General features: G+C 41.5%; 1 protein-coding gene and 1 pseudogene across 3 annotated transcripts; one reads left to right on the top strand and one right to left on the bottom strand.

The window, feature by feature from the left end:
- Nucleotides 1-27,457, bottom strand: slc20a1.L (solute carrier family 20 member 1 L homeolog). 3 transcript variants are annotated; one of them, XM_041585012.1, is made up of 12 exons: nt 27,283-27,457; nt 27,098-27,199; nt 15,490-16,115; nt 14,347-14,487; nt 13,698-13,783; nt 11,470-11,566; nt 7,581-7,700; nt 6,077-6,346; nt 3,632-4,196; nt 1,736-1,921; nt 1,547-1,631; nt 1-1,048 (listed from the first exon to the last, which is right to left on the bottom strand). In XM_041585012.1, the coding sequence occupies exons 3-12, from the start codon at nt 15,833-15,835 to the stop codon at nt 887-889; spliced, it is 2,058 nt and encodes a 685-aa protein (XP_041440946.1). In that variant the 5' UTR covers nt 15,836-16,115; nt 27,098-27,199; nt 27,283-27,457; the 3' UTR covers nt 1-886.
- LOC121401747 lies at nt 23,569-23,693 on the top strand (annotated as a pseudogene).
- Nucleotides 27,458-27,564: the final 107 nt, after the last annotated feature.

Below are 27,564 nucleotides of genomic sequence, written 5' to 3'. Positions count from 1 at the left end.
TGGCTGGATTACTGCGATTTTATTTTGGCTTCACCAGCAGCAAGATCAAAAAACAAACCACTGATATGGACATTGCAAGACTCCAGCTGTATTGTATCAACACTACCCACATGATCTCTCCCCTTCATGTGGCCCTCAGCCCCAAAACAATATATAGTTAAAAGATTTTTTAAAAAAAAAAATGATATTGGATTTATAATAGAAGCACCCACAACAAAGTGATTCCCTCCTTCATTAAAGTCAGTCTTTAGCTGGAGTATCTGTTGATGTTATCCAATAAGGCCAATCATCTTTATGTATGCAGAAAAGATCTTTTCATTTTGCCTAATCTAGTCCCCTCGGGAAGCGTCTGCCTTGCATTTAGTGAGAATTTCACTGACAAAAACAATGGTGCCTAAAGCAATGATGTGGACAAGATATGTTTGTTTAGAGGAGTAAAAGATCCAAATACTGGGTGAGGGTAACGTCAATGTGATATAAAACAAGAGAAAAAGATGTGGAGACATTTACTGGAAGACGACAGCTAGGACAGGCAGTTTTATATACAGGACTACATTAATACTGAGGAATGATTTGTACATGTAAAGATTGGGAACAGGATTTGTCAGATTCTGAAGCATAAAAAGCAAGTTTTTACAGCACTGGAGGCGATTCACTTCTTTCTAGCCTGATCTTATCCTCCTTCGGTTCTTTTTTTAACCCTCCACCTGCCGGACCAGCAGACTGTATAAGATAATTTGATAGTGCCTCCAGCAGGAGAGGGTGGCAGTAAACTCTTGCACATTTCCCCCCCCCCCCCCTACCCACAACATAAGCTCTGATGAGCCGCGTGCACTGATCTGTGGTCCTGAGATGATTGTGTGCAGCAGCGATTGATAGAATGTCCTTACACCTTCAGGATGGCGTATTTGAAGAGTGCCATGATGCCGGCACTGATTAAACCAGAGATTGGCACCGTGACAAACCAGGCCAAGAAGATATTCCTGAAGAGGCGCCAGTCTACTGCCTTCTTGGACCTCAGCCATCCCACGGACACGACAGAGCCCACCTGCAAGAAAGGACAATTAGCATTTCAAGTCATTTACTAGAACGTTTTTCAAGGGGTGGCTCACGTTTACATGAACTTTTAGTATGTTATAGAGAGGTCAATTCTAAGCAACTTTTTAATTGGTCTCAATTTTTTTTTTTTCCTTCTTTTGATGCTTTCCAGTTTTCAAATGGGGGTCACTGACACTAAGTAAAAAAACCAATGCCCTGAGAGGCTTCAAATGTATTGCTACTTTTTTATTACTCATCTTTCTATACAGGCCCTTATTCAAATCAGTGCACGGTTGCTAGGGTAAATCAGACCCTAGCAACCAGATGGCTGAACTTGCAAACTGGAGAGCTGCTGAATAAAAAGCCAAATAACTCAAAAACCACAAATCATAAAACATGAAAATCAACAGCAAATTGTCTCAGAATATCACGCTCTACAACAAACTCAAAGCTAAACAACCCCTTTAAACAGATACAAGATACCAATACAAGAAAAATTCCTGCTCACCTTACAATGCGTTGTACTTATTGGGAGACCAACATTTGAAGCGATTACAACAGTCAGTGCCGATGCCAATTCAATACTGAAGCCACTGAAAGTGAAAAAAAATAAAATATAATGTAGTTCAATGGATGCATCTCACATAGTCCCAAACCATTAAATGAAGGTTATCATTTGCGCTAAATAGAAACTTACCTTGAGGGTGTGATTGGTGTTAGATCTTTGCCCATTGTCTGAATGACCCTGCGTCCCCAAACCCACAGACCAATGCAGATACCGATCCCTCCATAGAGCAGCAGCCAAATGGGAGTGGCAGCCTTGGTGGCAACATCTCCACTCTCATAAACCAGGTACAGAGCCACCAGTGGGCCAATGGCATTGCTGTATGAGACAAATTAATCATTAGACCAACCAGAACCAACCTTTAGTGGAATATAATTGTACACAGTTCAACAGCATATTTAAAAAAAACATCATAAAACAGAAAACAAAAGAGCAATATTAAAATCATGTTCAATATACAGTGAAACCTCAATTTTACATCCCGATTTTAAGTTTTACCTCACTTTACATTATTGTTTTCAGGTCCCAACTATATATTATGCACAATACATTTCCCCAATTTTCCACCATTTTTTCCGGTCCCCTGAAAAATGTAAAATGGGGGTTCTCCTGTAACTGCCAAAATATCGGACATTCAAACCACTGGTTGTTGCCAGATTAATTTGGACCCTATCAGTCAGACAACTACTGAAATATCATATATATCAGTGATCCCCAACCAGTAGCTCGTGAGCGACATGTTGCTCTCCAACCCCTTGGATGTTGCGCTCAGTGGCCTCAAAGCAGGTGCTTATTTTTGAATTCCTGGCTTGAAAGCAGGTTTTAAGTGCATAAAACTAAGTATAGTGCCACGTAGAGCCTCCTGTAGGCTGCCGGTCCACATAGGGACTACCAAATAGCAAATCACAGCCCTTATTTGGCACCCCAAGGGTCTTTTTCATGCTTGTGTTGCTCCCCAACTCTTTTTACATTTGAATGCGGCTCACTGGTAAAAAAGGTTGGGGCCCCCTGATTTTTTTTTTTTTTTATATATATATATATATATATATATATATATATATATATATATATATATATATATATATATATATATATATATATATATATATATATATATATATATATATATATATATAATAATGATAGAATAAGGAGATAAAACAGCAGATTGTCTTTGTATCAAGGTCTACATGATAATAAATGCCAATATTAAATGAACTACCCCGTTAAAGGGGATGTAAAGGCAAAAAAAAAAAAAAAAAAATCCCCTTTTTTTAAACTTTCTTTAATGAAAAAGAGACTTATCTCTAATATACTTTAATTAAAAAATGTGTACCGTTTTTATAAGAAACCTGACTGTATGCAGTGAAATATCCCCCCTTCGTTTTACTTGCTCTGACTGCTGAGGATAGGAAACTTCAGACGGTCCCCAACTGCTCTGCAGGGAAACAATCATACTTTCAAACGAAAGGGGGAGCCCCCACCTTGCTTCCATGAACTGAAGCAGATTTGTTTGTTTCAGAGTCTGCAACTGTGTAGAAATTTGTATCCACAGAACCAGTGCAGTCTGTATATTCTGATTATTAATCAGTCTTGCTGTATTGGCTTCTGGCAGAAATAATTTGACTTGTGCTGTTTTGATCATTTAGGACAATCCCTAAGCTTAAACTCCAAACAGCAGCCCAGACCACACTGAGCATATTGGTCTTGCGAAGATGTATAACCAACTTACAGGATGGTGATCCCCTGCGGCCAATTTTGAAAGCATAAATCATTTTAATTAGGCTTCTGGTTCTGTAAGTTCATGTTTATATGTAGTATACAAAATACAGCATTTCTAGCCTTATTCCATTTTAGACTTCTAAATGGCCTTTTATTTATGGGAAGCTGCGCTGAACAGCTGTGTGCATCATATATGTATAGATTAGGAAGAAGATGGCCCACATCATTACAAGGAAGATTCTCTTCCAACTAATTTCTGTCCCCAGAACACCAACAAATAATGTAACGTGGGTCCAACACACTCACCTGACATCATTTCCACCATGTGCAAAGGAACCAAAGCATGCTGTGAGAATCTGTAAGAACTGGAAGAGCAGGGACACCTCTGGCTTGTCCTGGTCATGTCGTTCTTCTAGAGAGGAACTGCTGCTCTTCCGGTCAGTAACTACATCTTCGATACATCCTTCCTCCTGCTCCTCAGCTTCAACATCCATGTGTGCGTCTGCCACAGCATTGCAGTAACTGGTGTAGCTGTCCATACGAATTCTCTTCTTTCCATCAGCTCCATGCACGGTTAACTTCTCCGCCTCGTCTGGTCGTGCTTCTGCATCCCAGTTACGGAAGGAGTCGAGGGGCATGCCACAGATTGCCATGGTATAAGAGGTGTAACTATTGTTGCGCCGTAGTGGCTTGTCTCCAGAGTCTCCCATGCAGTCTCCCACCTTAGCCAGATGCAGCTTATGCAGGAGGTCTTTGTAAAGGCCAGAATCCTTGTGCACAGTGTGGTACTGATACTGTCCACTCGAGTTCATCTCGTTACTCACAGTCTGACTGAACTGTACATGGTTCCCGTTAGCCAGCTGCACACTCCCTGAAAGGGAAAATATAAAATCATTTGTAAGATTATGTGCTTAAAGGGGAACTCCACACAAATATAACTCAAAAGGTAAAAACCTTTAAACAGGATTCGTTCCCCCCCCCAAATGAACCAGTTAATAGTGCTGCCCCAGCAGACTTCTGCACTGAAATCCATTTTTTTTAAAAGAGCAAACTGTTTTTTTAATATTTAATTTTGAAATCTGACATGGGGCTAGACATAGTTAGTTTCCAAACTGCCCCAGTCACATGACCGGTGCTCCGATTAACTTCAGTCACTCTTTACTGCAACTTGAAGTGATATCACCCCCCCCCCCAGGCAGCCAACTGAACAATTGGACGGTAAGCAGATAACGGCTCCCTAACACAATAGAACAGCTCCCTGGTAGATCTGAGAACAACACTCAATAGTCAAATCCAGGTCCCACTGCGACATATTCAGTTACATTGAGTAGGAGAAACTACAGCCTGCCAGAAAGCAGTTCCATCCTAAAGTGCTGGCTCTTTCTGAAAGCACATTACCAGCCAAAAATGACCTGAGATGGCGCCTACACACCAAAATTACAACTAAAAAAAAAAACAAAAAAAAACAAAAAAAAAAAAAACACTTGCTGGCTCAAGAATGAAATTTTATATTGTAGAGTGAATTATTTGCAGTGTAAACAGTACATATCAAAAAAACAAAATCATGACAGAATCCGTTTGCAATATACATCAATTAAAAAAACACATGAAGACTTTTCATGATCTTTAATGGTTTTAAACAGTTCCCTAAGCCTAGCTCCCTGCTTATCTGCCCAACTACTTTGCGGAGCTGTCTGACTACTGTTACTTTGTATCAACAGCCATCTGTCCTTAGCCTGCATCCTCCAATCCCTAACATTTCCCTGCACACGTTGCTGAATGAAGCTGTTTTCTTTCTGTTACATTTTGAACACAAAGAGCTTCCAGCAGCAGTCAAAATGTAACAGAAAGAAAACAGCTTCATTCAGCAACATAAAGTCCCAACAATAAACAAAATAGCTTCCTTCAGCGTTTTTAAGTTTTCAGTACCCCAAGGTACTATCCCGGCTTGGTCTGTGGGAAAAACACCAGGAAAATATCCCCCTGGCTATCAGGCCCCCCAGGTCTCTCAAAGTACAGCCGTTCCAACCAAAAACAGCCCAGCCCTCCTGTGCAGCTCCTTCTCTCACACCCTGCTGCTGACTCCCTTAAACACCCCTTGGCTGTCCGGCCCACCTTCTGGCTGCTTAACCCTCTGGTGCTTCTTAAAGGGCACATTCCTAAATGGACGGCTCAGAACCTAAAAACAGGGGATACATATCTGCCATCCACAATAAATCCCGTCCGGCTTGTACACAGTATATAGCCCCTCTTTCCCTGCCAGGATTTCAAATGATGCAGAGAGAGAAGAACTGTCAGATTTCAGCATAGAAAATGGCTTTTATACTTTTTAAAGAAACAGGTAACTGTGTTGGGTAGATTAGGGGTTTCTGTGTAATGTGGGCCTCTTTATCAAAATTTGGTTTGGAAGCTGGAGTTCCGCTTTAATTACAGCAAGTTTCTCTATACATGAGATAAGCTGGCAAAGAGATATGCATTAGCAAATGCCAACCCAATGTGATCCACCTATGATCGTGTAAATCTGAGGTCTCATTTAGCTACACAATATAAGAATTTGAAGGTAGGCCTCAAGCACCAATTCAAGTGCTCTCACTATTGGATAAAAGTTTAAGATAAAATGTATTACTCTTTTTCAAATGTGCCCATCTGAAAAAGAATAAGCTATTTTACCCTTTGAGAATGTGGATGTGTTGCTCAGCTGCAACAAAAGCACAAGTCAGACACTGCAGGGGCCTTGCAGAATAAACTTACCATTCATTGGTTGGTCAATGTTGGTCTCCATACTATTAAGCTTCTCTTTCTCTATAGGGTCATCACAGTCTCCCATATTGAAAGTGACTGTTCTCTCTTCTGTTCTGGATACAGTGACCATATCCAGTATGGGAACCTTTACTTCTGCAACAATCCCTCCATCTACAGGTAGCTTGATATTGTCTGGGTCTGGTTTTAGGATAGGGCAGTGGAGCTCCCGATTCTTCTTGTTCATAAGTGGGGACTCTGATGGGCTTGACTTGAATTCACCTGTTATGACCAAGAGGATTATTCTTTGTAAATATGGTAAGAAAAAAAAAAAAAAAAAAGTTTAAACTTTCTGTGTAGCAAAGACACCAAGGAGGTAATTTATAAAGGTCCAAAGGAAAGGTCCCAGTGTCTGCGCTGATGTCCGTATCGATATCCGATGATTTTGGCGCAAAAAAACTCAGAAAAAAATCATCTTTTTTTTTTCCCGGAAAACTCAGAACAATTCAGAGTTTTCGGGTAAACCCCCGAAGTTTGCCCAGCCCTATTTTTTTCTTCATAAAGAAGGTCCATTCAGGATTTCGGAGTTGCTTGAAGTTTGATATTAGAAATATGGAGCTAAATTCAGACCTTGATAAATAATCCCCCCCAACGGTCAATCCCAGTGGGGATGGAAATTTTCAACCATACAGGGTACAACGGAATACAATGTACCCCCAGGTCAGTGGTAAAACAAATTTATTTAATCGAATTAAAGGGAAACTATTGCGAAAATGAAAATTTAATAGAAGCTTCGGCATTATGAAATGAGAAACTTTGTAAATACAATCAATGAAATATTCTGTATTGTTTCTGAAATAATCAAGTTTATGTTCACTATCCCTCTCTCTCAGCATCTGCTTCTCTTCATTATGTCTTCATGCAGGAGTTGGGTGTCAGATAGTCATTGACAGTTAGATTCAATAGATCTTATAGGGGGGCTTCTTTCCTAGCAGATGAATTAGAGCTCATTCAAGTAACTGAGCTAATCCTCTTGGTCATAACAGGTACAAACAAAATAACTGCCTTTTGCACAAATTCTGCATACAGAGAGAGACAGGATTTCTGGCAATTTTAATAGTGAACTCTAATACATCTTCTCGACAAAAGGAACCCCCTATAAGACATTTTGGATCTAACTGTCAGTGAATATCCGACACCCAACTCCCGCATAAAAAGAGAATGAAGAGAAACAGATGTCGAGAGAGGGATAGTGAACATAAACGAGTATTTCAGAAACAATGAAGAATTTAATGGATTGTATTTAGAAAGTTTCTTATTTCAATATGCTGAAGCTTAGATTAAATTTTCGAGATAGTTCCCCTTTAACCATCCAGAGTCTTATTCCGGTTTCATGGGTTTAATTTGGTCACAAAACAGGACTGTTATTTTACTTGAGACAGGTAGATTTTAGCCCTCAAGTACATATTTCAAGGATTATTGTGCAAACAAACATGTAAGGTTTTTAAATACTTACACTCAATCTTGCGTTTCATTCTGGGGCAGACGAAGAACCAAACAAACAGGGCACAGAATACTGCACAACCAACGGAGATCAGGATGATGCCCCACAGGGGGACCTTGTCAAAACCCAGCACTAAAAAGAAAAACAACAATCACTTATGAACCCACCCCTGGGAATAACCCAATAAAATAAAACAAACACAAAGTATTATTTCATCTTGGCGGCAAAGCATAAATTATGAACCAACCATCACCAGATCTTGAGAACCGCATACTTAAAAAAAAAAAAAAAAGCCAAAAAGCATAACAGCAGATAAGAGTGGCTTGTTTTGTATTCATCTTTAATTTATGTAAAGGAAGGTTTGGCTCATTGTGTAAAGGAAGGTCATTATTTAAAGGGGAACTATTGCAAAAAATGACAATTTAATATAACCTTCCTCATGCTGAAATAAGAAACTTTCTAAATACAATCAATTAAATTCTGCATTGTTTCTGAAATAATCCGGTTTGTCTTCACTATTCCTCTCTCAGCATCTGTTTCTCTTCATTCTGTCTTCATGCAGCAGGTCAGATGACTGATCCAATATTTATTATAGGGGGGGGGGCGCTCCCTCTCCTAGCAGATGTATTAGAGCTCACTCAAATAACGGATTCCAGTACAAAAAAAATAACTGCCGTTTGCACAAATTCTGCATGTAGAGACAGGCTTTCTGGTGATTTTGATACATCTTCTAGGCAAAAGGGCCCCCCCCCGATTAGATATATTGGATCATTGATCCAACTACTGAATGAAGACAGAATTAGGAGAAACAGATGCAGAGAGAGAGGCTAGTGAAGATACATTTGATTATTTCAGAAACTGCACAGAATTAATAGATTGCATATAGGAAGCGAATATAAAATTTTAAGTTTTCACAATAGTTCCCTTTTAGATCGGTTTCTTCTTCTTTTGCATTTGAGACCCACTCCCCAAAGCTAATGTGTTATACGGGGCAGATTCCCAGTCTCTGTAAAATAAACAACCCCTCCAATCTCTGGTGTATTTATTTGGCTTGGGTGCAGACATACCTAAATGCTAAAAAGCATGAATATGCAATTTTGAAACTGACACCCACTCCACCTAGGCCAAAGCAATGTCTCTAGGTGCAGAAACACCCAAGAGTGGACTGAAGTAAAGGGCCCCTATGTGGCAGTGCCTAAGCATCAAAGACCCCCTAGGGCAAAATAGTTGGGCTGTAACGCCTCATCTTAGTGGGGGGGGGGGAGAAATAACATATGTATTAAAAATCGGAGAGCAAGATAGATCGTTACGATTTTTGCCCCAAAGTTTAATCCTTTAGCTAGACATGTGGCTTTGTGCCACATAACTAACATGTATGAAAACATGTTGCTTTTATTTATATTTAGCTTGATCACAAGCTTAAAAAAATGCATGGAAGATATACCAGCCAAGGCAAGTAATGGCACAGACACAGTTAAAGAAAAACCCCATAAAGGAACATTTTGTCCACACTGCATAAGCAGATATTTACCACTCCCAAGTCACATGACTGACTTGGATGGGGCTGATTAGGGGGAAAGCATTCAAAGGCAGATTCCAGATTGCCATTTATATAAATTTGACTAGCAAACAGTCACGAGTTCTTATGCACGTGTCTATAAGTTTGCAGAAAAGACTTTTTCTATTCGGATTTTCTACATAATGCACAACAAGCCATGGTGAAAGTCATTCCAGTAGACCAAGGATAGCCAGACAGTAGGCTAAAAGCTCGTTACTGAAACAGCAGAATTTCTAAAGTCTAAACACATAATTATGTGAAAGCCATTATATGAAAAGCTGCTATAGGATATTGAAAAGGGTTCTAGTTAAAGTGGATTGTTTTGTTAAAGTGAAGAATCTTGGAGGGACTATTGTTGCATGCTACGGAAGATAACGGTCTCATGCTATATTATCAATATAGAACAGAACACGTTTCAGGCAGTACATCCCTTGGAGTGGGAGCACTGCAGAGACCACATAATGCAGCTAAAAACAAAGCCTGTGGTCTAGCTTTTGTTTGTTTAAAGATTTCCGATTCCATTCCCATAAATTAATATAAGGACTGCATACTTTATGATGTTATCCAATATATCTGGTACTGAATGTGCCACTTCTATGTTCAGTCTAGCCTACAGAGAACTTCTTATCTGTCCTTTCCAGTAAAAAGAAAAAAAACAAAACAAAAAAAAAAAACTGTACATTCTTATCCCTACTGGTTTTCTACTGACAAATCTTTCTGTTCCAGTACAACTGTGGAACACTGTGTGCAGAATAATCCCAGAGTTTTTTTACTTGGACAAAAATAGTCTATAGCACATTCTTTCTAGGTAAGATCAGGCCAGACCACTTGTCTTACCTCATGGAATTAATGCTTAGCTAAGCTTTATTTCCCATAACTTGGGAGTATGTCAGACTCACTGCTCCAATACCCATGCCTCAAACTGGAAAAGCTTAGGTATAGGAATATACAAAATGTACATTTCTAGCTCTTTCATCTTGATTGCTGCATAGTAAAATAACGCTTAACGAGCTTTCCTCATAAACCCCATATATAAAAAGTAAAAGCTGTTAGCTCTACCCTACTCTCACTAGCTGTGCCTCACCATAATTAGAAAAGACATTAAAATTAGTGCATATTCTGCTTGACAGAGGTGCAAGAGTCTACATAGGCAAAACCACTGAAATGGGAATTTAAAAGTATAAGCCTACACAAATGGATTTAAGAAAGCCGAGAGATTCAAATGACTTGAACCTTATCGTTGAATATAGTATGATCCAAGAAGATACATTTGAAAGCAAGTTACTAATCACATATTCTGGTCCTGCCAAAAGCGTAATGATTAGAAAATTGTCTTAAGGTGGTTTAGGAAGGCTCTTCTATTTGAAATCAGAAAAGCTAGATTAGAAAATAATTCCCTGACTATGGCTGGGGTTTAAAGGACAATAGCCAAAAATTGGAAAAACAATCCCTTCAGAAAGGAAATTTCTGGACAGGTAAGATTAAGATATTTGATAGCACGGATTTTATGACAGAGTAATCCCATAAATCAATACATTAAAAAGGGCATGTCAAGGCCTAGCTATAGACTTTGAGCAAGGGGGAACAACGGTATAGAATAGGTCTTCATTCTTCAGTTTATAATGTAGACATAATGGATACTATATGTTGTCAAATAGCTGTTGACAACATTAAAAAATGATGCTACACAGGTGCAAAGCAAAATCTCAAAGAGGGTCTGTATATAAAAAAAAAAAAGCAAGTCATTTAGCTCAGGCATTACATGGACACAGAAATAAAAATGCTACAGAAAAGGATCCATTGCAATGCAAACTCTTTAGGACTAGAAGTCTTCTGATGCAGACTTTTTTTCAATTGAATGTGCTGCACTCATGAAATCAAAAAATTGTCAAGTTAAAAGTTTGAAGCTGGTATAGCCACTAAAGGATTGGTCAGGCAGACAGAAAAGCATGAAACTAGCCTTGGTATGAGAAACATACGCCCAACTTGTTTAACTAATTTGCCTTGGAGCAAGCTACAATAAAATTAAATCTTCTGCAGCATCTTCATAGCCAGGACTGTGCTGAAGGGAAGAAGGTGAGATTGGGACAGTGACAATTTAGCTGCCTTCCTGTAGGAGTTGGGAGGAAAGGGCTGTAGTGATTTAGCCAGGTTGGTTAACTAGCTAAGTTACAACTGTCAGCGTACACTAGCCTGCAGCCTTCTGTAACGGGCACAGGCCAGCAGACTTCTAGAAGAGTTGAGTCCTGTAAAGCAAAAAGTGGTAAAATCGTAGGTTTAATGGTATGTCCTTATATTTAAAGCATAGCTAAAAAGACCAACAGCTTTCTAAAAAGTACTCACGTGGTGCGCCAGTGTACATAATGGAGAATAGATTAATGCCAATCGTACAAGCGTAGAAGACTGGAAGAGCTCTTAGACCATTGGGGACAGGGTCAGCCTGTAAAAATAAAAAATTTGTAATAAGCCCCAAACTCTACATCCAAAGCCTGATAGAGGCAACATAATAAGAGGGCCTAGCTGCATGTATTTTGATTTAGGACTGTCCAGCTATGTTAAGGCCTCTCAGAATAGCGTTGTTCCGATCTCCTCCAAAACCCCACAAAGAGGTTAATTTCCATTTGTCTGGGCAAGAAAAAGTCTTAGAAAGCACATAACATGGTTTGATTTTCAAAATCAATAAACCTCTGTCACCAAACTGGGGTCACCAAACTGGGGTAAACAATGGGAGTAAATTTTGGTCAAAATAAAGAATACTCTAACACAATGAATGTCAATTGTGTCAAATGTTTAGGTTTCAAGAACATCGCTCATAACTTAAATTTACAAAACAGGGAATGTTTTCATACTAAACAACAATCCCTAGGAGACATCTTTTATAACTGAATGGAGTGATGTCTACCACACATCTTAGATATGAGAAGAATGTGTACAAGGTCTTCCTTGTATAAACACACTGTTAACTTTAGGACATGTTATTCAGGAATGTAAAAAACACAAATTACAACTATTTTAAAGTGTTGCAAAACAGTAAATCTGCAAACCTTTCCAATAAATAGAAAACGAAAAATAAGTGACCGTTCACCTTCACAAAATGGTTTGCCAATAGTATTCCAGATATACTTTTATTTATTTCTTTTTTTAAAGTTGAGTGTTACCGAAGCTCTGATCAAGGTCTAAACTTGAAACATTTCCTAGCAGAAATGTAATGCAGCTATAGACTTTATAAAAGTTCTGGAAACATGCTTGGGACTGAAGCTGCCGCCGTCAAGTAATGCAGGACTTGTGTATCAAATTGTAAGAGGTTTGAGAATTGGTATCCTGGTTTACAGAGTGGTTTCTAAAATTGTGGTGCTGGCCGGCCTGGGAGGGCTTAAAGGGGATGTAAAGGCAAACAAACAAATAAAAAATAAAATCAAAGATATTGATCTCCAATATACTTCAATTAAAAAAAAAAAGTGTACAGTTTTTATAAGAAACCTGACTGTATGCAGTGAAATTCCCCCTTCATTTTACTTGCTCTGACTGCTGTGGATAGGAAGCTTCAGATGGTCCCCAACTGCTCTGCTGGGCCAGTTGGGGTTAGATTTAGAGTGAAACCGATATTCTTGGAATTGTGGCTTTATGACCGATAGACCAGAACTTTCCTGTATGTGCAATCTTGTTATAAGCAAAGGGGGCCCTGCATTTTATTTTTTTTTAAACAGGAACACAGTAGAAGAAACTAGATTCACTACGATTGCCTAACAACTTGGCACACCACTATGATTCTACCTTTCATTCTACTCATCACATATCAGAACGATGTGCAATGTGTACAGCGCTACGAAATATGTTGGTGCTATATTTATAATAATAATAACGAATAGTAAATATATAGCGGGTCATCGATCTCCTTGCCTTATGCTGAAGATAGGGTTGCCACCTTTTAACAAAATTTTCAACGGACAGTGGTGGGGGCGGGAAAAAGGGGTGGGCCATGATGTCAAAGGGGGTGGAGCCACGGCATAATGGGCTGAAGGCAGCGAAAAGAGTAAGTTTTGATCAGATTGGGGGCGGGCCAAAGGCCTTTTTTAGGGGTATTACAAATTTACTACCTGCAGCTACATTGCCGTTAAATTTGTAATACCGGCCCCGGTCATTCTCTGTGCAGCACACTGCAGCAAAGCGAGCGTAGCTAAAATCTGCTAAACCCAACCATGCTCTAAGTACAGACTAAGGAACGGATAAGAAAAGTCAAAGTTTATTAGTGTTTAGAGTACATAATCCCATTCCAGCATCACAAAGCTGCCTGAACACACAGTTTTGTTACAGTATGTGAGGCAATGACATAGCTAGATTATGTGACACTGCTTGTATAGTCATTTATTACTATGGCAAGCAAAACGGTTGGCAGTACATTAAATATGCACCGGTCTGATCTCTACCCTCCATTCTATTTAGTATTTGAGAATGAAAAGTAAAAAATTAAGAGTTATACGCAACATATAAAATCAGTTTCGAGAAGTTGTTTAATGTTTTTAGAAGCCTAAAAAAAGGGACCAACAATAAAGGCAAATCAGTAACTTTACCTTGCAAAGGATGAACTTTTTAACAAAGAAGAACAGAAGGGCAGACATGATGCCGGAGAGAAGAGGAGAGATAAACCAGGATAAAACTATAATGGGAGACAGAAGGGGAAAAAAAAAAAATACATTATATACATTTTAAATACCCGCATATCAGTCAGTAAATACTTGCTAATTGTAGTATGATAAAGAGAAGACAATATGCCAACTGAATTACCGATCATCCCCCCCCCAGAATCAAGCTGCTGTTTAGCCATTGGGCAGCCATTCAAAGCACAGGTTACATAGCAGATAACAGATGCATGCTGTAGCATCCCATTATATTCTATTACAGAGCTTATCTGTTATCTGCTAAGTAGCCTGTGCCTTTTCTCATTTTTTTTTTTTTAGCTTGAATGGCTGCCTCCATGGCTACACAGCACCTATTTGTATAAACTATAGTAGTCTTTCTAAAGCAAACACATAACTTTGCCAATGCAGGGCAACAGTACATTATATTTAAAAAACTTGATTTTATTTTTTGGTGTTCCTTAAAGATTCTCCAATAGGTCATTTAATATGATATAAACTATCTACTGGTTAAGCATTTTGGGGTATAGCTTTCCTTAAATCAGCAGTTCTTTTAAGGGATACGGTCAAAATAAAGACCTACCAATTCTAAGAAGTTCAATCCACTTAACGCCTTGTTGTCCTTTAGCAACGAGAGAGAAGCCAATAGTTGCTCCAACAATACAATGGGTGCCAGAGATGGGGAGTTTCAAGAAAGAAGCTGCAAGCTGCCACACAGCAGAACCTGCAATGGAACATTACAAAATGTTATAGCACAATGTATAGACACATTACTATGGCAGTGTTTTAACAATCACCAGTCACTGCTTTCAACTTCTGTCATAGGCATGAGGTTTCTATTGTTCAACTTCCAAACACTTTTTCAGTTGAGTTTTCAGATTGTTCTCCAGAAATGAAGATATATTTTTTTCAACTTCTTTCCATTTTTTACCAAAATCTAAGTTTAAAATTTAATGTCCCTGTCTCTGGTGTTTCAGTTTGACAGCTCAGTAATTCAAGGTGCAGATTCTGAATGGTTACAATTTTGCAACATTTAGTTGATACATTTCTCAGCAGCATCTCTGTATTATTAGCAACTATTGTATCAATTCTAACAGCTGCCTTTAATGAAGGATAAGAAGTGTACCAATTTTTAACAGTTTAGAGCAGGGGTGTCCAACCTTTTGGCTTCCCTGGGCCACATTGGAAAAAGAAAAAAAAATTGTCCCGGGCCACACATGAAATACACAAAAGATTTGTAAAAGTAAAGAAAATAACATAGAAAACAACTACAATACCAGTTGGAGCTATACACTGGAATATGGGAACCGAGCGTTTCAAGCTGGGCCACATTCATACTCATCCTGGGGGCGCATGCAGCCTTCGGGCCGCAGGTTGGACACCCCTGGTTTAGAGGGTCGGCACCCTCCCCAGAGCCGCTCCTCCATTTCTGGAGAACTATCTGATACCAACTGAACTGAAAGTGTTGGAAGGTGAAAAACCCCTTTAAGTGGAAAGTGGTTACAGGTAATCAATGTATTTTAGCCACCATGGTTCTCCCTGCAAGAACCATACTTATTAACTGGCCCACAACATGGATTTTAAATTCCAAACAGAACTAGAATATCAGAGGGATTCAAAGCAAAAAACATAACATATCAAACCGTGAAGGAGTGTAAGCATGGAATTCTGAAGCACCACAGGGAAAGTGATGGCCCACCATGTGAAGCAATGTAAGACAGCTTACCAAACATTGCACTGATGGATCCAGCCATTAGCAGCTCCTGCGTAGAATTGTACATCGTAACGTCAATCAGTCCCTTGCGGATGGTCTCACTCACTTTAGCCCCAAGCAGGACCGAGCCAACTGTCTCAAAGATGGATGCCAATATACAGGCCTGCCGTAACGTGACCACACCGGAGCCCACTGCCGTTCCAAAAGAGTTTGCTACATCATTGGCGCCAACAGAGAATGCTAGCACAAAGGCTATGACAAAACCCAACACAAGCATCCAAAGGTACGGTGCCATGATATGCACATCTTGGATGCCAAGGGCACTGGTAACCGCACTGAAAGCCGTTGTTGATTCCATGTTTAGTTTTGGCTCAAGATAAATTGAATATCAACAAAAATAAAATATTTACTATGTAAACAAAAAGTGAGGTATGAAAATAATTCAATAAATTACTATAAAAATTAAATATGCAATAAACTGGAAAAAAAAAAAAAATTAGGGCCGAGAGTCTCGGACTAAAGTCTTTGCTATTTGCGGATTATCAGAGTCTGTTTTCTAGAGTTCCTTTGACTCAGGAGGGTTAGACATAAGCAAATTTCCATGATGAACAACTCAGATGAAGGACAGATTTCTCATTCTGTGAAAATAAAGAAAAAAAAATGATTAGTGTAAAATGAACTTAACGCCTAACACGAGGGTTTAAACTGCTATAACTCCAGAGGTCATAACATGCAATATCTTCTTATAGTGATTTATGTTAATACAAGGCAGCAGCAGGCAGTTCTTCACTAATGAACACTAAAGCAAGTAGTGTATGGTTCAGAAGTGTCCTATACATCCCTATAGTAAGACGGAAAGTGGTATTTCAACTGCTTGCTGCCTGGGCACAGGGAGAGACCTATAGCAATTAATTATATACCTTGCACACCCAGTCTATTTTACTTATTGGAAATGCATATGGGTAAGATAGTGAGGCAACACATACTTCTGGTGCAAAAAAAATAAATATATACACAGTTTAAATATTATCTACAAACAAACTCGATGTAAAACAGGTATCACCATAAAGTCCTGTAACAGATGTTCTTTAGTAACAAACTTCCATTGGCTGTAATGAGGAAAATGCTGCAATTAACTTTTAGCCAGAGCAATGCTTTAGTCTGAAGATACAGGGCAATGTGTGGGCAATCATTTCACCTTAGGGCAGGGGCATACGAGCAGAGTTGGGGAGGTTTAGTCGCCTCTTCTTCAGGGCGACAATCTCCCCAAACTGCCTTAATGAAAAATCGCCTGTGCCAATGCACTCCGGCGCTTCGGTTTCCGAAGTCACCCAGAGTTTCCTCGGAAAGTGAAGCGTCACGAGTGCCATTACGAGTGCTAATTATAGCAGGCGGTTCAGGGGGATTGTTGCCCCGCAGAAGAGGCAATTAGTCGCCAGGCAACTAAATCTCCCACAAATCTGCCAGTGTGCCCCCTGCCCTTAGGGGGTCAGGGATTTTATGACTAATAAGAAAAGGCCAGTTGGACAAAAGTGAGCAATGTTAATCACCAAATGACATCTTTGCACCATAGGATAAAGCAGAAATGTACGTTTTTTGTTTTTTTAACCTGCTACTGCTTTTGTATTATAAATGAAATGTATTCAGACTCAAGGTCCCCATAGAAGCAAAGTTTTCTCTTGCAGAACGACCGGTTTTAGCGACCAATCCTTCTAAATTACCGTGCGGTTAGAACGATCGAACATTTTACGATTTTTCGGCCGACATCTGTCAGGAAATTCATCGGCCAAAAAAAATCTGTCGGTCCCAGTGCAATCTGTTTGCAGGGCCAAGCAGGCAGCTCCCCTTTTGTTTTCCTGGCAAATTGGTCTTTTTATGGGTTGTACAATTCGTATGATCGTTCAGAGATAATCGTGGTCTCACGATGATGATCGGATCTTTTAAAAATCTCAACATCTATGGCCAGCTTTATTCAGTTTCAGGTACCCACCTTTTTGAGCCAATATTTGGCCAGTGCCCTTAGGTTATAATAAAGATCACATATATATGTTCCTGATAGAATCAGCCTGCCCCTTATCTACTGCATGGATGGAGCTCCCCCTGAGCCAGGCTGACAGGGGCGTAGCTACATAGGAAGCAGACCCTGCGGCTGCAGGGGGCCCCAGGAGGTATAGGGCCCCCCCCCCCATGAGGCTCGATTTCAACATATTTTGGTAAAAAAGGAGAACCTCTGGGGCAGGCCCGGACTGGCAATCTGTGGGTTCTGGCAAATGCCAGAAGGGCTGCTCTAAGATGCCATAGAAAGTCACAACTTAGTGGGCTGGTGGGGGAATATTCGGGCCTCTTTGTGGGTTGTTCTGGCCTCGGTGTATCTGAAATGGCAGGGCCTATTTTGATTATCAGTCCAGACCTGCTCTGGGGCCCTAAAATTAATTTGCTGTGGGACCCAGTAACATCAAGTTACACCACTGCAAGACCAGTTTGGGAATGTAGTATACAGAAGTCTGTAGGAGGCCACTGCAGCTCTGGGCTGAGAATTAAAATAGGCCCTGGCATTTCAGGTACCCAGGGGCCCAATCAGCCCACTAAATAGTGAGGGGGGAAAAGGAAAAGTCAGAAGAAATAGAAAGACATACGGCCTGTAAGGTTTAATCCTATGAAAGCAGTTTTCCCCTCCATGTAGACAAATTCTTGCAGTTGCCATGAGATTAAGAGTATTGTACGTTATCAGCGAGTATTTACAGGGGGCCCCACAGAGTGCAACTAAAGCAGATAATCCACACAGCAGTGGTCACGTGGCTACAGTATGATGTGCTGGGGCAGGCACGGGTTACCGCTGCCCTCACATAGGATTATGGGGAGTGGAATGGGATCCCCGGCTGTTCCTATGGTACCACACTGCAGCTCGTGCTGACAGAAGAGCAACGAGAGGATGAATGCGGGTTACAATAACCCCAGGGAAGGACATGCAGCAGGAAAGCGCCAATAGCAGCCGCGGTGCCCGGGAGCGAGCACTAATTAAATGACAGGAGAGGGCAGACCCCTGTCAGCACCCGTAGCCCATCAAATAGTAGCGCGCCGCTGTTTTCCCGCTCAGACGGCACAAGTGTCCGCGGCGACTCTTGTTCAATTTGTCTCACGCGGTACTATTACCCGGTGCTCTTCACACTAAACCCTGAGCCGCCTGTCGCGCCATCACTATTATGGACTGACGGTGCTCGCGCCTTACCGTGTGACAGAGACGCTTCCCGGGGGATCATTCGCCGACTGGACGCCGCTTCCCGCTCCTTTCTTCACAAAGAGGCGCTCAGTGAAACTGGGGAGGAAGCGAATCAGGCGCCAAATTTGACTCCGTTCAAACAGCCCAGAAAGCACCGCCCCCTCCCCGCCTATCTCTAGGGGACAAACTCGCCGTGGTGGGCGATGTCACCTCAGTGGGGGAGGAGCTCCCGCCAACTCGGCTTTCACCTGTCCCCTCGGCTGGGAACCTTCAGTGTTTCGCGCCGAAAGCTTTGTGACAGACTTCATTCAATATGAAGTGTAATCAGCTAGAGCAGGGGAATATGTGTCCCCCACACAGATAGAACTGACAACTACAGCTCCAGTCAGACGCTAGGGGTGGCATAGTGGATCTGCAGTGACATTATGGGGCAGATTTATCAAGGGTCGAAGTTTTTTTTTTTTTAGGGGCACATTTACTAAGCTCGAATGAGGGATTTGAAGTAAAAAAACTCAGAATTTCAAAGCATATATTTTGGGTACTTCGACCATCAAATAGGCTACTGCGACCTTCGACTTCGATTTGAACTAAAAATCGTTAGACTATTCGATAGTCGAAGTACTGTCTCTTTAAAAAATACTTGACTACATACGTCGGCAGAGGTACAATGTTAGCCTATGGGGACCTTCCGCATCACTTTTCTAACCTTTTTTTTGATTGAAGAAAAATCTTTCGATCGATCGCTTAAAATCATTCCATTCGAACGATCTTTACTTTGATCGATCAAAGTATTTGTGCGAAATACTTCGAATTCGATATTCGAAGTATTTAACTTCGAGGGTCGAATTCAAGGGTTAATTAACCCTCGATATGCGACCCTTCATAAATGTGCCCCTTAGTGTACTTCGACTAGGGAATAGTCCAAATCCGAATCGAATTTGAAGAAAATTCTAACATCGAAATAATGATGTACTGTAGACTTCAACGATTCGCCATCTAAAACCTGCCAAATTGCTGTTTTTACCCTATGGGGGGGACCTCCTAGAACCTATTTGGAGTCATTTGGTGGAAAAATGGAAGTTTTTTTTTGGAAAATACTTTCGAACGAACGAATACAGCCTATTCACCCAAAGTTATAAACGATTCGTTTTGTTTGTTTTTTTTCTTTTAATTCGAATTTCGAGGTGATGGAAGTTTTAAAAAAAAAAAAAAAAACCATCACCTCGATATTCAACCCTTGATAAATCTGCTCCTTAGATCAACCCTGCTGCAGTCACTTCCAGACAAAATATTACGATGACCCCCTCTAAAAATTGTAACGAAGCCCCCCCCATAAATTCTTATGGTTCAGGCGTGCAGGGCCCCTCAGGTAATATGAAGATGTGTGGTCCAAGTAACAGTTATGCCATATGCTTAAATCAGTGCCCCATGGGTACCCCTATCCCTTCTGGGCTCAACATCTTCCTTCTCTGTATAGGAGACATCTTTGCCACTTAAAGCAAATTTTGTTCAGGAAAAGGTTCATTTAGGGAAAAGGAGATACATGAATGGCCAATAAGGGTGTTCCAATAGTGCAATGCAGAAGCTCATTATTAACCAGCATGTCCCATTTCTGGTGGAGAGAAAAATGAAATAATCCTGGGCCACGGCTACATACTCTCAAACAATGGACTCCATTTTGAAGCATCAAATACAAATGTTGTCATTATCGTCAAAGTACACATCAGGAGGTTTCACCTTCAAAACCCACATCAAAAAAGGCCCAATAAGCAGTTTGTATATAGCCAAAGGGCAATGGCACAAAATAAACCCATATACATACTCTTAAACCATTTAAAAGGTTAAAAATATGTTTATGTCAACATAGTAAACGAACAGTAAGATTTAAGTATAAGTGTTATAAAGGAATGACAATATAATTTATGGTTACCCTGCACTGGTAGAACTGGTATGTTTGCTTCAGAAACTGCTATGGTTTATATCAACAAAGTGCTTTTAAGGCATGTGTGCAGACATTAAAGCATATGACACACTGTATCTAACAGATAAACACTTGTAAAGAATGGGATACTACAGAGTTTATCGGTTATCTGCTGTGTAGCCTGTGCCCTTTCTCTTTTTTTCAGCTTTAAATGGCTGCCCACCATGGCTACACACCAGTATGAAGTACAGTAAAGTTTCTGAAGCAATTCATTCGTTTTTACTAGTGCAGAGCGACAGTACATTACATATTACATTTCTTTAAAACTCATTTTCTGGTTTTACTGTTTCTTTATATCCCCATATAGTGTTAATATGGCTTTTATTGTGTTGAAATAAACATACTTAACTTTATGGTGCAAAAGTATGTATTTAGGATGCGCATTAGCTGTTTTGGGCGCTAGAGGTTCTTTATGCAATGATTTTGTAGAGGATAAATGGACACTCGATACCCCCATTACTGGGGTTTTTTGTTCAATGATACAAAAGTACCACAGAATTACCCTCATTAACTTGCATGTGAATCACATATCTAACCTCATTATGTCATTCAAGAGGTGACCCACTTACCAGTGCAGATTAGAATAAATTGTAACAAAAATATAAAAAAAGTAGAGCTCACGAAAACAAAAGGCAAACCATGCAGCGAGTATGTAGCAACTAGTTCTGTGGGCAAGTAACCAAGGAGATTTTCCAACACACAGGCAAGCTTTACTAAGCTACTTACAGTGATCTGCTGCCTATTAATTTTTACACAAAATAGAAAAACACTGATCATAATAAGCCGTTTAACTCCTTTCATGGCACCCACTAAAGAAATCTTTGGTGCTGGCATAATGTACCATCATGCGGACTGGTAGATTTTATGATCGGCGAGTCAGGCTTCACTGCACACGTTCTGGTAACACTCAGCAAGGTCACAGAACCCTAGCACTGAAAGGGTTAAAGCACCAATACGTTATTGAAGCGGGTTGCCAAAACAAGCAGATCTCTACCCGATTTGACCACCTATGCATTGGACCAAACCATTTGCAAAGATGACATTGTACTGCGGACTTACGGAGACTTGTCAGGAGAGGACGCAAGAATGCAGTGATCTCTGGTCCTCGCCCAGTGGGATTTTCTTGCCAGATATTAGTGGGGCAACATTAAATCTAGATGGGCAGCAGCTTCCATTGGCCAGTAGCCACCTTGTGATCATGAACTGCTCAAAGGCAGCGATTCAAGTAAATAAAGGACTTTGCATTATATAAATAAATTATTGCCAAGGAGAAAAGGTATTTACATTAAGATTTTCCAGGTGCCTAAGGGAATATACATTTCATTTTACCCCTGTAATATCATTCTGGCCGTCTCACATATACACCATCTCTGTACTGATGTACGTATAAACATTCACTGGCCTTCAGCGGACTACTTCTCTCAGCATACAAGGCAACCATAGCTCTCTTTATAAACATTCCACATTACAGTGTAATACACACTTTCTTCATGAGGTTGCCTGTTAGGAAAAGCTGGCAGAGAGCAAGACGCAAATGAGGAACATGCAAGCATAGCCAAGGCCCAGTCTGACGCATTAATTCAAGGTGACGACACTTCCCCCTATTGCTATAGTCCTTCCCCAGCATCCTTTGCACAAAGACAGCCTGCTCAGTCTGGATGTCCCCCATCACCTCCCCCTTCCTCTCTTCGTCGTAGGTGCCTCTCCCAAGGGCAAGGTCACATGACAGTAAAACAAAGAGGAAATAGGGGTAGGGGGTGTAAGCGAGCCTCAGCAGAAGATTCCACTCGCACGATATTCCTCAAAATAATCTATGCATCAGTGATGTCTGGAACCCCTTAGAGACAATCTCTCCTGCTGCACTGCAGATGCCAGGCAGATACAGATAACAGGCTGGCAAATACAGTCCTCATGATCAGCAGGTTTGCACACAGGGTACATGCTTTGCCGGCTAAATCTACCAATCACCGCTAAAAATGCCACTTTGTGAGTGCAAGTTGCACCAGATGCTATTAATTCAAAGTTAACGGAAGGTTGTGCAGATCTTACGAAAGAACTTTGCCTACAACATGGATAATGAATTCCACGAAAAGCTGTCAGTGCCCGGAATGCCCATACCTGCACTATACACACACATACATATTTCACAATCAAAAACACACATTGCAAAGAGATAAATGACAGAATCCACTTTGTACTGTAGGGACAAGATAGGGTCACCTTGTTCACATTGTCCAATTTCCTCATTTTAAACCGTGTCACGTTAAAGTGTAACTTATCTGGGAGCTGAATGAGGATTATAAATAAATCAATCCCAGAGCCTGCGCTGGTTATCATGTTGATAAGATGGTGCCATTTATTTATAGGAGTCACAGGTTATATAGCGTTTCATATGCTCAATACTAATCAATCACAATAAAGTCCCGAGATCCTTGATTTATAATCACAATTCATCCCAAGGACATCTCAGAGGGCGTGCTGTACTTGGCCTTCTGCATTCTAGCACGTCCAGGGCCACGCCACTAGACCACTAAGGGTGTTTCAGCAACGTGCTTGTTGGGATTACATAGGGAGGGGATGAAAACCTGCCTCAATCCAGACGATGTTGCACAAGATCTCCCAGCAACCCAAAGCTGTTGGGAGGGAGAAGTGCGAACACAACTTGCGGGTTTTATAACCCCGAAGGTTGAACATTCTTGTTCGTTGCTGGAGTACATTTGCCCACATACAGAAGTTCCACTTTTTGGATATTATGGTAAAAAAAAAAAAAAAAATGATTACATGCAAGATCTACTTTTCCCCAAAACTGCTATTGACCAATTCCCATATGGACCCCTGAACAATTAGCTGCTCGCATACCTGGGTAGCAGATAAGGAATCTGTATGCTGGATCGCTTCTCGGCCTTTTGGCTAAGATCAAGTGTAGTACCTTTGGAACCACTTGGTCCTCTGGCTGGCAAGACCAAAGAGGAGTATCTGTTCTAATGATCCTATCTGAAGAACGGAGAAACCATTGGTCCTCTGGACTAGGCTGACAAGCAGAAGCTTGATGAAAGCTGGGCCGCTGTGCTCCCATGAGGGTGGCCCCTGACTTGCATTTTGAGTTGGGGGAGATGCACATGCACCCATGCTTAATCAAGCTTCACTTCCTTTGCCCTTGCCATTAGGTGGGCGGGAAGTCTTTTCTTTTTCTGGCTGCCAACCAGAGCCTTGCAAAAGGCAACCAATGGCCTTGCACCACCCACTCCAGCACCCTTTTTGTGTCTGGTTTGAGCACCCTGGATGGGGTCACGGTCTTTTGGCTGGACTCGCAGGCCATGACACGCCCTGGGGGAAGCTTCGGCAGAACCCAGGGTAGACGGGACTCCCCCTAGCTTCGGCGAAGGGGAGTCCAAACGTCCCCAAACCCTTTTGGGGGGCGGGGTGGTGGGCCCTCCCTAGCTTCGGCTAAGGGGGACCCACCCGTTCGAGCTGTTCGCTGGCGGTAGCTGGGAACAGCTTGGGCAACGGAGCCCATGCCTTCGGGTAGGACTCGGAAGGATGATTCAATATCATCTGTATGCTGGTTACCTAAGTTATAGCAACCGAGGTAACCCATGCCTTCAACTACATACAGCAGAACCCACATTTTGTGTTTTTCAGGGAACCAGAAAAAAAAAATGGTGTATAATCCAGGAAAATGTAAAATTAGGGAAATGTATTATGCATAATATATAGGTGGGACCACAAAACAAGAATATAAAAAGAGGGAAAACTTAAAAACCAGGGGATGTAAAATTGAGGTTTTACTGTATTAGGCCACATCAATACAGGCAAATGTGACCCTATCAAATGTAGTTCAGATCTGCAGGTAGGTCTAGGATATTAAAGTGCCATTAGCTGGATATAACCCTCTACTAGATTTGCATTGCCCTCCATAAAGGGCCCTTATGAAATCTCTATATGGTATACCCTAAATGAACATAACTTGCCCACTGCACCAGTCTACTCAATTTGCCTATTCTTGGGACATTTGGGACCAAGCAAGAGACTCTGTAGATACTCATGCTGACCCACAATTTGTTTTTAGGGGGTTTTTTTTGTGTGTCCGTCAGGCCCAGACTGGCAATCAGGCACTGGCATTTCAGGTATACAGAGGCCCAATCCCCCAGCCCATTTAATAGGGACTTTTTTGACTCCCAGTACAGGCCGGTCTGCCCCCACTAGTGTTAAATAGGATAATGGAGATGTCCTACTGCTTATAAGGCAGCATGACAAATATTTTAAGAACAGCTGAAAATCCTGGAGTTTTAAATAGAGCCATGACAATGCAAGCAAGGGAAACTTTCCCTGCAAATAACTGCCAGTTGCCAGCACCAAATGAAAGATGCCATGACAGTTGCAAGACTTTTACAGGCAGAACTAGAAGCTTCCTTCAAATACAATGCTGTAATCTGAAGCAGTGTGAAAATCTCAGGGACCAAATTATACATGCAAGTATATTAATCCAACATTCCACCCACCCGTCCCCCCATTTTAGAATTTGCTCATTAAGAGGAGAGGGTAGGCGCATATCAGGCTTAAGGCAGCAGGCGGAGGGGTTAGAGCACGTGTTCAGCTCACAGGCCAGAGATTACGCTGCACAGCTGCTGGTGTGTCCTGCAAGTCAAGCCTGAACTGGATATGCTGACTGCACACACAACACATTATCCTCAGCATTTCTTTGGTCTCTTTCACACTGGAAACTTTGCAAAGCCCAAAGAGAAGGCAGACACATCAGAGGCAGCGTACGTGCTCTGGCCTGATTATATACTGTACACTTCAGATTTAACACTTTGTTCTTAAGGGAAAGCGCAAGCCTTCTTTGCAAGAATGCAAAAACAGAAATAAATGGTGTAGGCCACACACACAGACATCTGGTAGGGTCTATAGTCATTGCAATAGAATACAGACTAATGGCTGTTCACTTTCCTCATGACTCAAATCAGAGCTCATGCTTTCCTGTATAAAACCACTGCCCTGCCTTGTACTGTTTATACAGGAATTTACACAATCATAGGATGAGTCAATACTGCAAGTGAGTAATCTACCAAGGGAATGCAGGTTATATACTGTGGTTATACAAACTGCTCTGGACCAGAGAAATTACGGTTGAGACCCTCCGGCTGTTACCGAGCTGCAGCCCCCAGTGAATTGCTAAAAGGCAGCGATTCAAATAGGACAGAGGGTCACAGGTTTGGGTCCCCAAAGCTTAGAACCATGGATACCCTGACTACGCAGGTCAGAAGATTTAAAGGTATAGGACAGAAGGCGGAGTATTAATCAGACAGCAAATCTGAATACATAGATAACTGGTAGGACATTCAGGGGCCACCTATGATCCCATACCAAGAGGTCACATGATCATTAAACAATGTTCTCTTGCCTATGCCCCCCCGACAGTCCTTAAACATCAATTATGGGGCCACAGGACAGACAGTCAGCTACATGGTTATATTTTCTTCACTGCCTATTGGAAACATTAAAGGGAAATGTACACACATTTTCCAGGGCCTGACTGAAGAGAATAAAAGAAGAATAGATCTCCGGAGAGTTGCAGAACTGAGACAGGGTTAAGAGTGCCCTATATTATCTGTCTTTAAACTACAGCAGGGATGCCCAACCTGTAACGATTGTTCAACTACAACTTCCTGCAATCCCTGATAGGGGGGTGGTGGGCATGGCGAGGCTGGAGGGCCGCAGGTTGACTATTCTTTACACTATGGATGATTATGTAGGTCTACATTACAACGTCCCGGGCCCCCAGGTAAAAAAAAAAAAATGTAAAAAAAAAGTCCTAAAACTTGCCAACTCCTAGTAGCCACACACAGGGAAATTATGACCATAGGCTCCCCCATGTGATTTGAGACTTTCCTTAATTTTGGGGCAAAAAACTGTAGGCCACCTAAATGTCTAGAGGATGACCCGTTTTACCAATATTTATTGAAACTGTATATGTATTAGGGCCTTATGGGGCCCCTATACCTCCAGGGCCCCCCTCTGTAGTTGCCCCCTGGTGATGGGCGAATTTGTCCCATTTTGCCTTATGGAAAATTGTGAAAATTTTAAAAAGTCATATATTCACGTTTTTTTTTCCACTGCACATTTTGTGCTATTTTTGGGGTCCCTTTGAAGTGCCTCTTGGCTAGTTTTGGGCTTGTTTTGTAGCTGACTTTGAGAATTAGACCTGACAACCCTGGGTCAGTCCCTCGGGAATGGAATATTCACTAGAACTTCCCTTTCTTGTCCAACACGTGTGGAACCCTCTGTGGTGCCAGTCAGAAGCCGGAACATGAGCTTTATCTCCCCGGCACCGCCACAAAGGATCCCAGCCCTCCCGGTACTATTACATTCACGCATCTCTGTGTAACTGTAAAGCGAATGGCATATCTAGTACTTACCACAAAGTGCCAGCCGCTGTCACGTTAGAGATCTCTCTGTGTTAGTAAAGCCGGTTCCTGCCAACTCACTCCGCCATTCTGACAATGCCAACCTCGTGCGCACTTATATGGAAAGAAGGGGGCGGGGTTAGTCGAGCAGTAACCGCCCGTTCCATTCATTCATTAACCCTGCTGCATGCTGGTACCTGCTCACTCGCTCCGGACGGGAAGATGAGTTGGATCAGTACCACAAGCCCGGTGTCCTCTGAGTTTTCACCCGCGGGGATGTTTGCGGGCAGCTGTGGTTGGCGGAACGTGATTACTTTAATGATGGACATAAGGCGGGGGCTGGGAGCCTCGGGCGCTTAGTTGGTGGGGGAAGTACGGCGAGCCGCATGACAAGCCAGGCCCCTCTGTGACCCTCGTTCTGGAAGCTGATTGGCTGTTGACAGGGAGGGGACAGAGGCGTTAAAAAATCGGATGCGATA

This window comes from Xenopus laevis, chromosome 3L (genome assembly GCF_017654675.1).
Source record: "Xenopus laevis strain J_2021 chromosome 3L, Xenopus_laevis_v10.1, whole genome shotgun sequence".
NCBI lineage: Eukaryota > Metazoa > Chordata > Amphibia > Anura > Pipidae > Xenopus > Xenopus laevis.
Note: the sequence above shows the minus strand (reverse complement) of the source record. Positions and strands in the feature narration are given on the sequence as shown.

Coding starts and splice junctions, on each gene's coding strand:
- slc20a1.L (XM_041585012.1), bottom strand. CDS start 15,835: ATGGAATCAACAACGGCTTTCAGTGCGGTTACCAGTGCCCTTGGCATC. Junction 11,567..13,697: donor AAAAGTTCATCCTTTGCAAG/GTAAAGTTACTG, acceptor TTATTTTTACAG/GCTGACCCTGTCCCCAATGG. Junction 7,701..11,469: donor TATGTACACTGGCGCACCAC/GTGAGTACTTTT, acceptor TTTTCTTTTTAG/TGCTGGGTTTTGACAAGGTC.